This window comes from Trachemys scripta, chromosome 1 (genome assembly GCF_013100865.1).
Source record: "Trachemys scripta elegans isolate TJP31775 chromosome 1, CAS_Tse_1.0, whole genome shotgun sequence".
NCBI lineage: Eukaryota > Metazoa > Chordata > Testudines > Emydidae > Trachemys > Trachemys scripta.
In genome coordinates this window covers 239,209,978-239,228,388 of record NC_048298.1, presented here as the reverse complement: position 1 = coordinate 239,228,388, position 18,411 = coordinate 239,209,978, and the positions used below count along the sequence as shown (strand labels likewise).

General features: G+C 39.4%; 1 protein-coding gene across 1 annotated transcript in view; it reads right to left on the bottom strand.

Moving 5' to 3' along the window:
* The window catches only part of TUBGCP3 (tubulin gamma complex associated protein 3), a 122,613-nt gene that overhangs the window by 19,708 nt on the left and 84,494 nt on the right, over nucleotides 1-18,411 (bottom strand). The window contains exons 14-17 of the mRNA XM_034758143.1: nucleotides 15,448-15,637; nucleotides 13,948-14,083; nucleotides 13,062-13,130; nucleotides 7,621-7,756 (exon numbers count right to left, since the gene is read on the bottom strand). Of these exons, the coding sequence (XP_034614034.1) occupies nucleotides 7,621-7,756; nucleotides 13,062-13,130; nucleotides 13,948-14,083; nucleotides 15,448-15,637 (531 nt within the window). The remainder of the gene's footprint in view (nucleotides 1-7,620; nucleotides 7,757-13,061; nucleotides 13,131-13,947; nucleotides 14,084-15,447; nucleotides 15,638-18,411) is intronic.

Below are 18,411 nucleotides of genomic sequence, written 5' to 3'. Positions count from 1 at the left end.
AATGTAAAACATAACCCAACAAGTCCCCCAAAGCATAAATGATTAAGGTAAGTTTTCCATATAATCCTTAGTTTTGCTGTTAATTTATACAAACCAGGCTTTAGTGTTACTTCCGGTTTTGTATGCGCATAACCCACAGGTCAAATTAAGAGGGAATGTAAGTCGGTGTCAAGTTAGACCTACTTCAACTGATGTATCCATTGAAGTAAGATGTGTTGAAACTGGCAATGTAATTTACAAACCAAAGAACTGGAAGAAGTTACAAGTTAAAGTAGATGGCCACCTTCTTTAATATAAAAAGCAACAGAGGGTCCTGTGGCACCTTTGAGACTAACAGAAGTACTGGGAGCATAAGCTTTCGTGGGTAAGAACCTCACTTCTTCAGATGCAAGTGAAGAAGTGAGGTTCTTACCCACGAAAGCTTATGCTCCCAGTACTTCTGTTAGTCTCAAAGGTGCCACAGGACCCTCTGTTGCTTTTTACAGATTCAGACTAACACGGCTACCCCTCTGATTCTTTAATATAACCATTCTTGCACCTCTTGTTCATTGCCTTGCTTGCTACACTCCTCTTCCAGCCCCTCAGCACAGGCATTACCACCAAATCAGACTTCACTTTACTGAAGGGACAGGAGGCAAAATGTAAAACAGGATGCAAGTTAAAAAACTAGTAATGGCGATGCATCTGAAGTAAGTCTAAGGGGAGCTTCTGAGAGCCTAAGTTAGTGTAATGTACATATTTGTGGAGCGTGGGAGTTGTGGGGGAAGAACTGGAAGGTTTAAGATTCAACAGTTTTAGACTCTATGATGCACCTCTCAATTTATTACACTGAGGCAGAGGAAGAGGAAAAAGTAATGTTCATCATATGGAATAGCTCTGCCAAATTGTGACCAACAATCAAAGCAAATGGAACCCTTTGAACTCCTATACAAGTGTTAATTCATTGATATGATTGTATGCCCTTTTTGTGGGACCTCTCTCTATTAATATCATTGTTTTCCAGGTTGGATATCACTTGACTTTCCCAGACATCATTTCACAGCACCTACATTGCAACAGTATTTCCACGTAAACTAAATCAAGAGTACAATGATCTCTCACCTACAAACTTCACAGATGGAAATCTATAATTTTGAATGTCCCATTGATAGAGCCCTGCACAGATACAAAATTTGTATCCCCATTTGATCTGTAAACATGGATATAAAAGTTGATATCCACGGATTTGCAGGGCTCTAGCAACTGAGTTTGTGGAGCACTGAGTACTCAATACAGCATAATTATCTTAGTTTCGATCCAGTGTTAGGGTGCTTGACGAAATGGTAACACTGTGTATGTATGGTTTATTGTTAACCTTACATCCTATTTTGGTATTGCCTAGGACAGTGGGGAAGCAAACACTTCATAGGAGTTTAGTATAGATCAAGGCTGACCATACATCTGTCAATGTCTCAGTCCTGCCTTTCTGTAGTTCCTGGAATTACAAAGAATTGGATAAGTCTGTCTTATCAGAAGATGGAACAACTTGATTTTATTTTAGAACTTGTGTTGCCCTACCACTACTTTTGGTTCCATTTGCATAAGATGGAAATATGATGAATGCAATATCTCCATCAAATGTTTTTATGCCAGATGCAACTGAACCATTTCACAAGAATCCAGAGCGCATTCTGCAACATATCCTAAAAAATATTTCTAAACAATCTTATAGAGACAAGTCCTGGCTTTTCAAATGTGGGGCACAGGCAACAAGAAAGCATCTGTCAGATTCATCTTCATCTATGTTTTATTGGAGACTTCTCCCCACTATACTCATTGCAATAACTGGAGTGACTTCACTCCACTTTCATACATGTAAAAAGTGCTCATTGTGCAGGTTAAGGTAATCCCTTACCTCAAGAGCACACACAAATACATTTGGGTACAATCCTGACACGAGAATCTATTGCTCTCAAGCCATTTAAAGTTACAGCTTCCAATTTCAGATGGATATGGAAATAGTGTAAAGTTCCAGAGAGTGCTGCCCCAATAGATAAAAGTATGTGTTAATACAGGGGTCGGCAACCTTTGAGAAGTGGTGTGCCAAGTCTTCATTAATTTAAGGTTTCACGTGCCAGTAAAAGGTTTCGCATGCCAGACCGGCAGCGCGGTCGACAGACAGAACCCCAGACCAGTACTGGGCTGAGCAGGGCCGGTGGCCGGGACCCCAGACCGGCAGCGGGCTGAGCAGCTCATCCTGCTGCTGGTCTGGGGTTCCATAATCCAGGCCGGCAGCGGGTTAAGTGAGGCCGGCAGCCAGGACCTCAGCTGGCAGCAGCATGCCACTAAAAATCAGCCCACGTGCCGCCTTTGGCACGCATGCCGCAGGTTGCCGACCCCCGTGGTAATATTTGTGAAAAGCCAACAAAGTGAGGAAACAGAGGGTGAAATGCTATCATCTCACCCGATTGTACCCAAGTATTGGAGAGTTCTCATTGCTTATAGGAGGTGCATTATATCCCACGTGTGACATTCCATGTGTTACATTCCCACACCATAGGAAAGTAGTCTCGTGGTAGCCATCTTGATCAGTATAAATCAAACTTGAAGATTCAGGGGAGCTGGGGGAAGAGGGAGATAAAGACTAGGCCAATACAATATATGGATACTTCTCTACCACCCAGTCTGTTCCCAGCTCAGAATGTGGTAGTATAGGTGAAGAGCAGCTGAATTGGAAGGCAACAAGTTGTGACTTTTGTTAGTGCTAGTATGCTTCAGAGCTTTCTAATTTCACTCCTACCCTGGCAGCTCTGCACCTCCTCCCTTCCTTTATTCCGCTTTAATCCTAGCAATGGAGTGGAGTAAAGGTGGCAGGCAGGGAAACTACTAAGCTCTGAAGGGTGATTCAAAGAGGCTTGCTACTTTCAACTATAGCTACTCCCTTTAGCTGGGGAGTGGAACACCATGAAGAACATATGGGACAGAGCAGCAGGAGGAGAAAAAAAAAAGCACTATGGGGAAGAGACAGGCTGAGGGGAACAAAGGAAACAGGGAGAACAGGTGGTAGCAGGTGGGAAAAAACACAGAGAATTAGAAAAAAACAGCAAAGAAAAGAGAAGACTATGAACACAGGAGAAATATTTTGTCATACTCTTCATCAAAAAAGGAAAAACTAGAAACCAATAACTGGCAATATCTCCAGGAGCAGATGATGTTTTTCTGAGGATGGGCCTAAGACAGCAGTTCTCAAACTGTAGGTCATGACCCCAAAGTGGGTCGAGATCCCATTTTAAGGGGTCACCAGGGCTGACTTAGGCTTGCTGGGGCCCAAGGCCAGGGCTGAAGCTGAAGCTCAAGCCCCACCGCCCGGGGCCAAAGCCCAAGGGCTTCAACACTGGGTGGTGTGGCTCAGGTTACAGGCTCCCTTCTGGGGCTAAAGTCCTTGGGCTTTGGCTTTCGCCCCCTCCACCCGGGGAAGCAGGGATCGGGCTTTGGTTCAGGCTTCGGTCCCCCGTTTTGGGGTCATGTAATAATTTTTGTTATCAGAAGGGGGTCATGGTGCAATGAAGTTTGAGACTCCCTGGCCTAAGAGATTATGCCTTTTTTCAGGAAGGCAGGGTCTCTAATAATAATGGACCCAATTCTCTCTGCAAGATTTTGCCAGCCAAGAGGGTCATGGATCCAAGTTACAGATCACAATACGAAGTTGTTATATATATATAGCACTAACCGTGTGTTAGTAGCTTTGCTGATAGCTGTGAAGACAAGGGCTCTGCCCCATTTAGCTTATTGTAATTGAAAGCAGTTGAAATTTAATTAGAGAAAATAAAATTTGTAACAAAAATAAATTTGAGTGTTTGTAGCTCAATACTTATGTTGTTTTATGCTTTCTATGCTTTTTTTTAAAAAAAGTACTTATTACATAAAACAATGAAAACTATCAATATTGGTTACCTTAGTTTATTTTCCTTGTGTTACAACTACAAAAACAACCTCAAAGCACATTTAAAACTGAACAAAACCTCCACGCACTGCCTCCTGTGCTCTCATTTAGAAAAAGTATATTGGCTTTATGCTCTTAAATGCTCCATATTAAAGTTATCACCATGTATGCAAGTGCAATTGAGTATCTAGTTTCAGTTTTAGCCTACAACAGGATTTTCTTTTTAAATACAGTTCCAATTTATTGAACAAAATTTGCTTTTGCTCTGGACAATAAGCAGAACACGATCTTATTTACTACAACTAAGGAAGATATTTAAAAACTTTAGTTTTTTCATTAAAATACACTAACCTATGAATATGTGAAAAGCTATTTCAGATATCAGCGCTGGGCCTACAATATAGAATGGACAATGTGAGAATAAAACTGCCCACATGGAACCCTACTGAAGCCAATCAAGCTTCGCATGGGTGTAGCTGTTCACCTTCATGTTCTCCCTCGCAGGATTGGGACCTTATTTATTACATAAAAAGTTCAAACATCTAATAACCTGATTGTAATAAAAGAAACTGCCAGATTGTAGCAAACAGTACTGCCAAAATACAAAATACTGTATTTTCTGGCGTATAAGACTACTTTTTAACCCAGGAAAATCTTCTCAAAAGTCGGGGGTCGTCTTATACGCCGGGTGTCGTCTTATAGGGCGGGTGCTGAAACTTCCGAGCCGGACTGGAGAATCTGCGGTCGCCGCATATGGTGGAGGGAGCTCAAAAACGGCCACGGCCGCATCCCCGCCCGATGACGAGGTGAGGGGGTGCCTCACTGGGAAGGTGTAAGTGAAGGGCGGAGCAAGCTGCAGGCGTCCGGGACGCCCGAGGTATGGAAAAAAAGAGATAGAGCAGCGCTGTGCCCAGAAAAACACGCCTCTTTCACCCATCTGGCCCGCCCTTGTATCCTATTACCGTACCTCCTTCTGTGCCTCTCAGATCTCGCTCCTGAGGACTGCAGTGAAGCGGCGCAGGCGCGCATGTGCGAGATCTGAGAGGCAGAGAAGGAGGTAATAGGATACAAGGGCGGGCCAGACGGGTGAAAGAGGCGTGTTTGCGCTACCGCTCTGATAGTCTTGGAGACAGGGAGGGCTGGGCAAGCAGGGAGAGCTGACCAATCCAAGCAGGCTTTGTATACAACAACCAGCCAATCGCCGGTAAGGTACATCGCTTGCCGTGATTGGCTGGTTGTTGTATACTGGGTACCACATACAGTACAGCACCAGTATCTGTACCTGTTCATACAGTATAGCACCAGTACATACAGTACAGTATACAAATGTCCAACAGTCAAAACCCCATCATGGCTCCACCAGCAAGAAGAAAGAAATATGAAGCCAGTTTCAAACTTAAAGTTGTAAACTTTGCCATGGAACATAATAACTGTGCTGCTGCAAGACAATATGGAGTAACAGAAAAGATGGTTCGGGACTGGAAAGCAAATGAAAAAGCATTAAAGAGTATGCCAAGGGGTAAGTGTGCATTAAGAAGAGGCACTCCACATTGGCCAAAACTCGAAAAACATGTAGCAGACATGGTGAATGAGCATCGCCAAAACGGTTATGTAGTGACACGAAAAAAAATACATTTGTTTGCACTTCAGTGGGCCAAATCTAACCCAGATCACAGCAACAGATTTAAGGCCACTGTATCCTGGTGTACTAGATTCATGGGAAGGCATAATATGGTACTGAGGCAAAAGATGAAAATTGCCCCAAAATTACCTGCAGATCTTGATAGCAAAGTAAATAGTTTCCATCGATACGTAATACAACAGCGCACTAAACATGGCTATGCGTTAAGTAGTATTGGAAATATGGATGAAACTCCAATGAATTTTGATATGGTTGGAAATAAAACTGTCCATCAAAAAGGTGAAAAAACAATTTTAATTAAAACAGGACATGAGAAGTCCAGTTTTACAGTGGTACTAGGATGCACAGCTGATGGCGCCAAATTGAGACCAATGATTATTTTTAAAAGAAAAACAATGCCGAAATTCAAGTTCCCTGTTGGTTGTTTTGTACATGTGAATGAAAAAGGCTGGATGGATGAAGAAGGGGTAAAGCTATGGCTTGATAATGTATGGAGCAGGCGACCAGGTGGACTTATTCAAAAATGTAGTCTACTGGTGTGGGATATGTTCAGGGCTCATTTAACTCCCAGCACCAAGCAAATGCTTGCAAGACTAAACACAGATGCGGCAGTTATTCCTGCAGGATTGACATCGTTGGTACAGCCACTGGATGTGTGCCTAAACAAGCCATTTAAAGATCGCATTCAAGAACAGTGGAATGAATGGATGGTTAGCGGCGAAAAGTCATTCACAAAAGGAGGAAACATGCGTGCTCCACAGTTGGATGTTTTGTGCAAGTTTGTCATAAAAGCCTGGAATGATATTGATGCAGAAACAGTAATCAAGTCTTTCAAGAAGTGTGGCATATCAAATTCATTAGATGGTATGGAGGACGACTACTTGTGGCAAGATGAAGAGGAAGCCGAAGCTGAGACCACACCATCTGATACGGAATTCGATCCATACGATGACTGCCTTACAAACGTATCACAAGATGTCATTGATGTACTTATGATATCAGATGACGAACAGGAGGATTTTGAAGGCTTTTAAAGGGAAACTGTCACGCCAGCAAAACCTGTAAAAATACCGTAGCTTGCAGTTATGATGGGCGTTGCTAACTCGCCAGGGACTTGCCCGGCACTTGCTCTCTCTCTCTTGTTTGTTATCTTCCTCCTATCATCATCAGTTCCAGTTTGGTTGACAGCTTAGAAAACAAACAGCATGGCAGCTCCCATGGGTTTATTGTCTTATCCTTCCTTTCAGCTTTAGAGTGAATTAGGAAAAGTTTAATCCACTTGCACTGTTTTATGTTTACATGTTTGATGACAAACAGCTTTATGTTTATAAGTGACAGTTTTCCTGCTATGTACCTCCATGTCATAAGCATTTGAATTAAAATTACCATATTGAAATCAAATCTGATGGTTTTTTAATTTTTTTTTGGTGTGCGTTGGAAGAGGGGTAGTCTTATACGGCGAGTATATCCCAAACTCTATATTTTAACTGGAAAAGTTGGGGGTCGTCTTATACGCCCAGTCGTCTTATACGCCAGAAAATACGGTAAGTGATTTAATATAGTCTGAAAAAATTGGTTAAAACATTAATTATATCTCTCTCTTTCTTGATTGTGAGATCTTTTTTAAAATATACACAGTAGGCTGAGTTTAGCTACTTCTGACTGATGCCATGCAGTTTTCATGCATCTTTTAAAAAGAACTGCATTGATTTTCGTCTTTTCCCTCCCCTGAAAAAAATAGAAAGAAAGTGAACAGAAGCCTAAGAAGTTCTCAATTCTACAATAATTCAGTGACTGAAGATCAACAAACAGCAATACAAAAGTCATAGGATAGACTTTCCATTCCCCACTATCATGCCATTTCTTCTTCAATAATCAAATTTCTTATGTGATCAAGTTAAATAATAAAAACAAGACATTTCTGAGTAGGTGGCAACAAAATGTTATTTATAAATTATTTTTTATCTCCACTAGCTGGATTTTTCCCTGGTGTACAATTTTAGCTAAATGCATCTAAACACCAATTAATACATTACCCATTTTGTTTTTCGCTTACCTGGCATACATTTCAGGAGCTTTGCATTGCACATATGTCCTTTCCATATGTCTGTGAGAATATATTCCATCCGCTTTGCTCGCCATAGGAAGTTAAACACCCTTAGGTAGTGGCTCATGCACTCTCGTGTAAATACCTGCAAACAAAATCAATATAGCAGCTTAAAATAAAATTACCAGATTTACTATCTGTTCATTTGGTTTCTTTAAATCTTTCTATGCTATCCCAAGCAATGTATACAGGTTTTACCAGCAGATTACAACAGGAAATAAATCCAAAGCTCCAGGGAGGTTAGTCCCTCTATGCAGGGAGCTGATCTGGCTCAGTCATCAACTGCCCAAGCAATAAGCAAAACACCATTATAGAAGCTGAATCAGAAAAAAATTAGAGTGAAAGATTCCACTACACTAAAATAAAGTCAAAGTCTGGACTGGCACAAGAGGACTTCTCAAAACCAAGTGATCAGGCAAGTCTCCAGGATCGCTCTGTGCCACAACAGTCATAGGCTGTGGTGCAGGGTGAATCGGGGAAAAAAGATTTTCTACAGTGTGAAGAAACTGCCTGAAGGCAGTTTACAGACTACAATGTCAAGTCAGCAATGATGTATCTAAGGCTGCCCAGGTGGGCTCTAGAGCACTAGAATTGAAACATCTCTTTTCAGTCCCAGACAACTTCAACAATGGAACAAGCCTTGAATAATGACAGTTTCTTTACACTGGAACCTTCCCTAAGGTTGTCAATACAAATAAGACACGGATTCCTTTTAACCTGTTAGACTTTCTTAAGACCCCGAAAAAGAAAGCAAGTGCTGATCTGAATAAGGTAACTTCCGGACCTCTTTTTGGACACACACAGAGCTCTTTCAGTGTATGAAGATATTTTTCTCTTACTTCATTGGGGTGGACAGGAGAGGGAGAGAAACTGGCTGAGTCAAGTGGGAAAAGGAACCCATCTTGGGAAAGACAACAGGAAAAAGCAATGATTAAACCTATCCCAATGATAAACCAGGAACACATACCTGCATTAAAGAGCATAAGTTTCCCCATATACCCATAATCAAGCAGATAGCTGCCAGAAAAAAAGATTAAAGGTGAGTCTCTCTCAAATGTTCCGAGGGATCATGTCACATGATGGCTAGCCCCTTAAGGAAGAAGCACCTAAGACCACCTATGACCAGCTTAATTCATTTTCCAGGTGAGAAGAATGAAGATTCTGTGACAGGTAGATCAGGTGACCAATCAAGCCTCTAATTAGGGAGAAGAATGTGGGAGAGGGAGAAGCTCAAGTGGGAGCCTGTAACAAACCATCTAAGATAGATGGGAAAGCTAGGCAGGACAGATGCATGGGAGCCTGGCTTGAGGAAACAGCTGCAGGTGAGTGCTGCAGCGAGAATGGCTCCTCCACAGAGTAGAGTAAAGGGACTGTTTGGATGATAATCCAGCTCCAGGAAGGAGAACCGGGGGGAAAGAAAGACTGAACTGTGACCATTCTCCAGGAAGGAGGGCTGAGGCCTCCTTCATTATGAAGAACCTACTCTTCCTAACCCTGCCAAAAATAAATAAATAAATAAATAAATAAATAAAAACAAACAAACAAAAACAGCATGTGGGAGTGGGGTATGTGGCCCATGAACCCTTCAATACCAACTGGCAAGGTGATTACAAGAATATCCTGATTCTGGTATGTACATTCTGGGTCACCAAAGAATGTCACATGGGATCTTAAATGAAAGCCAGGATCACATTGGTTGTTAATATCGTTGTGAAATGTATGTACAGATGCTATGTAAGGGGTTATGTATGTATACCGAAAATATGTTTTAAAGTATGTATTAATGTACAGTTGACAAATTGATTTTCTGACAGAAAAGTCAAGATCTCTGTTGGTATGTAAATTCAGCACTGTAAGCTACCACAATGGAGAGTCATTTACATATGAACTCAACAGAGGGGCAACACACCAAAGAATAAGCTACAGAGGGTTATCCTGACTGAGTACAAACAATAAATTTTGGGGGAATATAAAGAGAAGGCAAGGAACACACCCTTTATCCTGCACCTAAGGAAAGTAATTGGGCAGTGTGATTACATTCATGAAAGTTGGATCACAATCAGCCTTGGTTGAAACACTACAAAGGACATTTGGGGTGAGATAACAGGCTAATCTAAGGAAGGTTAAGTTTAGCCTCTAGAAAGCTTGTTATGATTTTGTTTTGCATGTAACTCTTTTGTTTCCACTAACCCTACTCACCATCTCTTGAATCTTTGATGGCAAACTTATTTATAGTCAAAACAATACTATAGCTTAGTGTTGTGGTATTATACAGGGAGCTAATCCTGAGTTGAATCAAAACAGGCTGGTGTGTACGTTGTTCCCTTGGGGGCAGCAGGCCCAGTATTTCTGAGTGTGTTCAATGGAGAAGGGGCTGGACACTACAGGAGAATGCTTCAAAGGAACTCAGCGACTGGGGTACACCTGTTAACCTGCAAGCCAAAGGAAGGCATAGCCCAGAGGAGACTGCTTAGGTGGCTAACAGGCTGATGATGTCAGTAAAGCACAAAGAAGGCACAAGCAGGTTTCCCTCACACTGGAGCCCCGAGGGGAGGGTGGTAACAAGGTGATGCAAAGTCCTGGGTACTTGGAGAAGTGTCACAGGAGGAATCACCAAAAGAAAAAAATAAGAGAAAAAAAATCAAGACCCAGATTTCAGAAATGCACATGCTCAAATGTTGTATGTCTATTTACCACAACTGAATGTGCAATCCTGGTAATTGTGCATATGCCATTTGGAAAATTTGGGCCCAAAAGCCCAAGTCCAGCTCTCTTGCTTGGTTCTGTCCACCTGCTGGAGACAGGAAAACAATTAAGCAGGATTGGACAGATACCCTCTTTATAGGGAGAGTCATGTCATAAGAACTTTGCTCCCTCCCATCTCCATCTCCTAGTATTACGATCTGTACCAACTGTCTGGGCTGGTCTATGGACATTGGAGTGCTAAGCCATCCTTTTTGCTTAATCTCAATGGTTTTATCTGCAGATGCAAGAGGAGAATAACTCTCTCTCTCTCTCACACACACACACACACACACACACACACACACACACACACACAAACTTACTCCTGCAAGTTAAAATATAGTTGAACTGTAGTCCATTAAGAATAAAAGTCTTATGTATACAGAGATCTAAAGCACTAGCAGAGATATTTTCTAATGCATTCCTGAGCAACACCCAGTGCTTCTCTAAAGCATTTTCCTCTTGTTAACTGAAATAGCAACTGCAAGCTTTCCAAGTACTAACACAACACTTCAGACTGCAGAAATGTAGCATTTTCACTTATCCAGAGTATACCTACACATATTTTGATTTTTACATTTGCAACAGTGAAGAGGCTTCTAGAACACACTAAGATATACATGAACAAAGATCAACATTACTATATTGTTATATTCTTGACTTGATTAGGAATAAGAAATATAAATGCATTAAATGTTATATGGGTTTCTATACATTAGATTTACAGATGACTGTATGATAGTAAGTTACATCACTTAAGAAATTTCCTATATTTCTACGGTTGCTCTTGCCTTTTTCAATTTATAGCAGGACCATAAAGCTCCATTTTCGTTATGGTTCCATCACTATTCCCATTATAAACACTTCGGATCTGTTAGACCAGAAAGCACTTTTTTCTTGGGAGGTTTGGGGCACCTTTCAGTTCCCAATAAGATAACTGGGAGTTGAGGATGCCCAGCACTCTCCTAGAAGTGCTCAATATTTCTTTTGCTATTCATGTGGAGTTTTAATATTCCTCTTCAAATATGACCTTCAAGGTCTCCCAAACAAAGGCTTGCTGGCTGGCTTCCCTGTAATTTAAAAATGAAGTGACATTTTGTTCAAAGTGCTCAGTAAAAAAAACCAGACTCCGGATCCATGGAGACTTTAATCCTTCATAAAAAGATGCTAATTTTTCCTACACTGGTTCCTAAAAATATCACTTCCCTTGAGAGCATGAGGTGATACTATCAGCAATGGCACACAGCCCTTCACCAAACCTAGTTTCTAGTGGACAGCTGTACACTTCAAACCACTCACACCCGATTTTCCTCCTCTACTCAATGAGTTACTCTAGAATAGCAAAAGAGTTGCAGATATCGGAACTATGGTGCATTTGTGGAGGAGCCCGCATCCTGGTTGATGCATGGGGGATAGATAGCAGTGTAGACAATCAAAAGTATCAGAGCCACCCAGAAAAAAGTTCCAGGGAAAGAGACCAAATTTCTGTGTATGTTACAAGGAACTCACTGGAATCTAGAGATGTTACTCTGGATGAAGTAGCAGGGGCTGGTAGGGATAAGAACTTAATTTTTTCAAAAGGTATTTTAGTCAATAATTCTAACGTTTAATAAACAGTCATATGTTTCACTGGCAACTCATGAAATAGAAATAATGGGATCAAATATTTTAAAGTAGCAGCATTTAAATTTACAATGAAAATAAATAATCCTTTTTTATGTCCTGTTTAAATCAATTACGTTAGGTACATTCTATGTGTTTAATTACTTGCTCAGCTGTCTACCTTCCTGTAACTACCGCTTTGAAAGGTAAAAAGTTATGTAAATAAACAAACAAAAATTTACCAGGAACTGGAAAAGTGAAAAAAAACTGATTCAACAATAATACAGATGCTTTCTGTGTAAGTCATTTCACCACAACTGAGGATTGCCCCATGTTTCCCCAAATGGTAATGTCAAATGCTGAAAATTAAATTAAGGGAGGTGGTTTGAAGAAAAAAAAAAAAGTTTATATGGATGAGTAATTAGCAAAAAGAATCTGCCCCCAAAGGATGGGGAATGCGAGAATGGATGAAAAAATTAGAGGCCCAGGGAGGTATTTTTCTCCTTTTTCTAACTATACATCTATGTAAAATACCTTCTGCTGGTCATTGAGACCTTGTTTAAAAAAAAAGAAAAAAGCACTGAAATTCTTTACATACGGTAAAAGCATTTTGAACAATAGTGCAACTATTTTCTCATCAGTTTTAATGAATACCGCATATCAAATTTAACTAATACAAATAGATTCCCCTAAATATATTTTATAGTTTCTTGCAAATTATTCCAAATTAGTTGCTACAGTCTAGAAATAATGGCAGAAAGTGAACAATCCATTTATTAAAGTACTTGCTAAAATCTTGCTGGAACAAATGAATTATTTATTTTAAGTAATGAATGTTTTAACTGTAGCATTTTAGCAGTCATTAATAATTTAGAGAAACTGAGATTTTGGTTGAACTGTTAATACAATGGGTGCATCTGACATGCCAAATAATCTCTTTAATCATCCATTTCTAGAGTAAAAAGGCTATTTTAATAACAAAGCATTTAGCAATCTAAATGGATATCTGAGAAATCCACACAAACTACAATATAAAGCCTTACCGTTGCAATTGGCCCATCCACATGATAGTCTAGACTGAAGACATCCCATCCAGTATCACCAGGGGATACCTATATGGAAAAAAAAAAAATGCTACATTTAGTCACGTGTCAAAGTCTGCACATTGCTGAAATCTTGTTTACTGTTCCCCCAAGAACTATGAAAAAACAGTTATGTTTGCCAAAAATGGCTTCTTTCAATATATATTATATTGCTAGTTTTCACAAAGAAAGACTATAACAACTTTGTTTCGTTGGTTTAATAACATGTAGATTAGATATCTTTTGAGGCTAAGCACCACATTCCCTCACTAAACTCCCATATTTTACAGAAGCATCTCTGATGTAAGGCTGCCCCAGAAAATATTCACTGTTCATTTTCTTCATGATTCCGTAGCACCAGCGTCACAAAGACCCTGCCCCCGGTTCTCAGAATGGTGACTGAAGGAACTAATTTCAGCCCCCTGATTCTGGACTACTAGTCCCTGTATAAATAACAGCAGGACACTCCCTACTCTCTCTCTCCCTCATATACTGCTACTGTTAGGGACCTTATATCAGTAGAGGATCAAACTTAGCAGAGGTAATCTTACACTTTTGGGGTGTGTGGGGTGGGGAGAGGATGTAATAGTTGGTGTAGAAGGAGGCTGTGTGTCATCCACCAGCTTTACACCAAAGATTCACTCTAATATTAGATGAGTAGAGGCAATTCTCTGCTGGGAATCTCCAGCCCGGGTAAGGCCAGTTTGTGCTGTGTGAGCAATACAAAAAGAATGCGACTCAGCATGAATAGAGACTAGAAGTTCACCTGATGCTGATCCAAGAGCTAATTTTAGATATTTATACCCAGAAAATAACTTTCATGTCAAAAACTGAAATGACAGAGTACCTCCAGAAGTCTAACATCCAACCGTTTGAGGATCTCGGGATTATCAAACTGTGCATTAGTTGCCCTGACAGCTGTTTCAAGGATTCCTGTCAGATTATGCTGATACAAAGTGGTAGCTGGTCGGGCAAGCTCTGGCCTAGAGGTTACAAAATAAAGTCATTATATACAGTTTATGATAGTATATAGTATTTACTTTGTAGTATGGTAGCAATTGCAGTGAGTTAGTACAACATTTAAACATTTCTCTCCAAATTGTACTTTCAAAATTAAGGACAACTGCCTACGTTCACTACCTGAACGACTGAGAAATGAGACATTAAATAACATTGAGAGATTTTAAGTAATTTGTCTATTTGTGTATATAAACACAAACATCAGTGCTAGTGCTAGATTCATTACCACTTGATGCAAGTAATTATTTTAAAGATTATTAGTATCTAACATAAAACTGTTCTACAATTTTAGTCACATTTACAATCAGAATGAACTATTATTTATTTGTACTGCATTAATATGACAGCTACCACAAGCAAGCCACTAATTTTAGTTAGTGGTTATGAGAGACTTCTACATACTAATCTGAAGTGCTTAGACTGGCTGATGAAAGTATCTAAAGCCCATAACCCTCAATTCAATAGGATTGAATTTTAAAGATCTTTTTAAAGATCTACATCAAGAGGTTGTTTTTCCCCACTAGAAAGTTCCTCACTATTTATGCGTCAAATGCAGTATTGATTCTATGCACCATCCCTAGTTTTTTTGCTGCACATTATTTGCTTTCTTAAAAAGTGCAACCGACACATTGCATCAATAAAAAAATGTTAGCCACAGTTGTTTTGATGTTTATCAAGTTAATGGAAGCTTTGTAATACACAATCTGTTTTGCAGAAAAAGGAGAGCTGCTTAATGGATTTTTTTTCTTCTTACACATGAAATTTCAGCAACATGACCACAAACTAAAATAAGACACTATGCAAGTATGCTTCTTACAAACTCAGCTGGGCACTTATGCCTGCAGTTGAGGGAGCCAAACGTTGAAGTTGTGAGCTGTCAGTTGAAGCTGTAATCATAAATATTAACTACGCACGCTAAACATTTTGGGGGGAAAAAAAAATCAAAGAAATACACTTAAGGATGTAGAAATGTTGTGTTTATAGCAGTGCTCATGAGTGGTGTTTTAAGAGTACTAGAAATAGAGACAGAATTTAGAAATCACCGAGCACAAGCACTGGAAATGCAGACAGCCCAGGGCACATCAGGAGGGAGAGGGTAACGGTAGTTCAGCTTTTAAAGATCTTGAAATTCTTTTGTACTTACTACTTACAGGAGAAACCAAATTTCAACTAATATTAAAAGGTCAAAAAATCCAGTCTAATATTTTGTTGAATCTAAGGATGTCTAGGTAACCCCTATAATAATAAAATATTAGGTGCATTAAAATGTTTTCTTTTTAGAAAATGATCTGTTGTACATTTGCAAATATTAGAAATGTCATCTTACTTAAGCAAGTCCATTAAGTGTCTTATAAAATCTCCTTGACCGAGAAGTAAGTAGCGTCTCATAGCCTGCATGTGCTCCAGTAAATTGTATTTTTTATTGAGAACATCCAGCAAGTATTTGCTGGTCTCAAAGTAAGCTGCATCGATTTTTCCCTGAAATGCATTTTCCAAATCTGTGAACAAGTCAGCAGCTGCAAAAACAAAAACAGAAAATACAAGGATTATTAATATACGTATTTAAGAAAAACATTGAAGATGAAAAAAAATGATACAAATGTAGAGATATTACCACTTCCACAGATTCTAATGCTCTATTTCTGAACTGACCTATCCATGAAACAGGTCTGGACTAGCCCGTACATCAGTGTCAATCGACATTAGGCAAAGATCGCCAATACTGACCTTCAAACTAAGAACTCATACTATTTCATAACTTTTACAGCAAATATCTGTCTACTTTCTCCAGCTGCTGAGATATTGTGGTATTCAGGATCACACACTGTTCTGCAATCATCCAACAGAACATACGAATAGGATGTTTATGCAAAAAGGAACAAGACAAAATGTGATGGCTTTAAATAAAACAAGTCTTTAAAAGTTGAGAGAGTTGTGGGTTAATAATGTAAATAAAATTTTAAAGAGTTAAATTGTAATCCTGACATTCTATTTAAAGCTAAAAAACACTAGTCAGACCAATGAAATTGTACAAAGGGACAGAAGTTAGAAACAGTGGCAGAAATATAATAGTGAGATTTAAATTTGGGGGAAGAGGCAAGCAACCAAGAAATGATATACCGGGGGAAATAGTTGAAATACATACATACATACCAGGAGGGAGAAACCTAGGGCATGTCTACACTTACCTCTGGAGCGATGGATCCAGCTGGGGTCAATTTATCGTGTCTAGTGAAGACCGGATAAATTGATCGCCAAGCGCTCTCCCATCGACTCTGGTACTCCACTGGAGCAAGAAGTGTAGGCGGAGTCAACGGGGGAGTCAGCAGTCGACCTACCGCAGTGAAGACCCCGCAGTAAGTAGCTCTAAGTACGTCGACTTCAGCTATGCTATTTTCGTAGCTGAAGTTGCGTAACTTAGACCAACTTGCTCTCCCCCCCTTCCTAGTGTTGCAGGAGACTTAAGTGTGAGTGGACAGTAAATTCAGTATTACCGATCATGAGCATGCAAAAAACAAGCATCAGGCTAAAGAGTCATAAGATTAACTAAGAAGTTGTGAGATTTTTAGAAAATAATAAATTTATGGTAGTTTATATGCCTTCTGGTGATTGAACCTTTAGAATTCACATTCCAGCTTCTCTCTACAACCATGCAAGCTAGAAAAATATTTTTTTAAATGAAAGCTGAGATTCTTGTGTAATCACATGAATCCAGGAACTGGGGCTTTAAGGAAAAACACCAAATATCACAAGACTCACAATAAAAGTTACAAGAGTTAGCCGCACCAAAATTAAATGTGGGTTTTCAGTGGCGAGGGCAGAGAGGGAAGAAGGAGTGACCAATACATATATGCTTCAAAACTGCAAAGGAATCACATCAATGAATAAGGAGGCAATAGTCCATCTCTACATGACTCTGGTACAACTGCACCTGGAATATCGTATTTATAACCTTCACTTCATATTACCATTGACATTGATGAAATTCAGTGTGAAACAACAAAAGTTACCAAGAGACTAGATTACATTTACAAAGAAAGATTAAGGAATAAATATGCATAACTAGGTAAATGACAAAATGTGTGTGTGGTAGAGCTATAATAGTCTACAGATATTTTAAGAATAAATGGAGAAAAATATTTAGGGTGATACAAGGGACTGAAACTAGAAGAAACTGAACAAAAGTAAGAAAGGGAACACTGACAAAATATGAACAATTTCTTAAGAGTGAAATATGTTAGAATGAGATTCTCCAATGGGAAAGGGTTGTTACAATTAAAGTTGAAGTGGACAAAGAACACTAGAAAGTGAATTGTAGGGAATAATCCTGCATTGTCCGATGGATGGAGTTAGTGATCTGGTAGTTTTCCCATCATATCCAACTTTTGTCAATTTGAGGGTAAAAAGGTAATAAAGGGAAGAAAGTATTACCTGAAATACCCATTTATTTAAATGGGTGTCATTTCAGTCTTTTGTGCGAATACAACATTTTTTCAGTTGATTTTAAACTTCAAAAAAAAGGTGGGGAGAAATGGAATGGGACTACTGGAATAGGGAGACTATTTACTTCTAGATAGTATACTGTGATTTTAAGGTAGCCAACTGCTTAAATACACTGCAACCTGACTGACTTCTGTAGCAATAATACTATAAAGTATAGATGAGATTCCATTTTCAATTATATTGTGATTTAATAACTACTATTTTGAAGGTGGTTTTTGAAGCTCTAGCTAATATGCAATGTGACTAACTCACAAACATTTTATTTGGGGGGTGGGGGGAAAGTGTCTCAGCTGAACTGGAAAGTTTCACACAAGTTTTACACAAGCATAACCAGAACCAATATCAAGACACTCTTTTGCAAACCCAGAAACTAAAAATGTGTTATATTTAATGAATTAAGCATGGCAAGTTGTTTGTTTTTGTAAAATAAGGAACTGGAGTCTGAAAGTGGGAATAGTTAATTTAGCAACTTGTGGAACTCTCAGCCACAAGACAGAGCGCAAGCACTTAACAGGAGTCCAAAGAGAGCACAGAGCACAGATTATCCAACAAGTTCTTGGAATGCACAGGAGACAACTTTTTATTATAGAAGGTGAAGAAAAGGGAGAAGCTATTCTGGATTTTATTCTGAGAAACAGGGAGGAGCTAGTTGAGAATTTGAAGGTGGAAGGCTGCTTGGTGAAAGTGATTATGAAATGACAGATTTCGTGATTCTAAGGAATGATAGGAAGGAAAACAGCAGAAGATAATGGACTTCAAGAAGGCAGACTTTAATAAACTCAGAGAA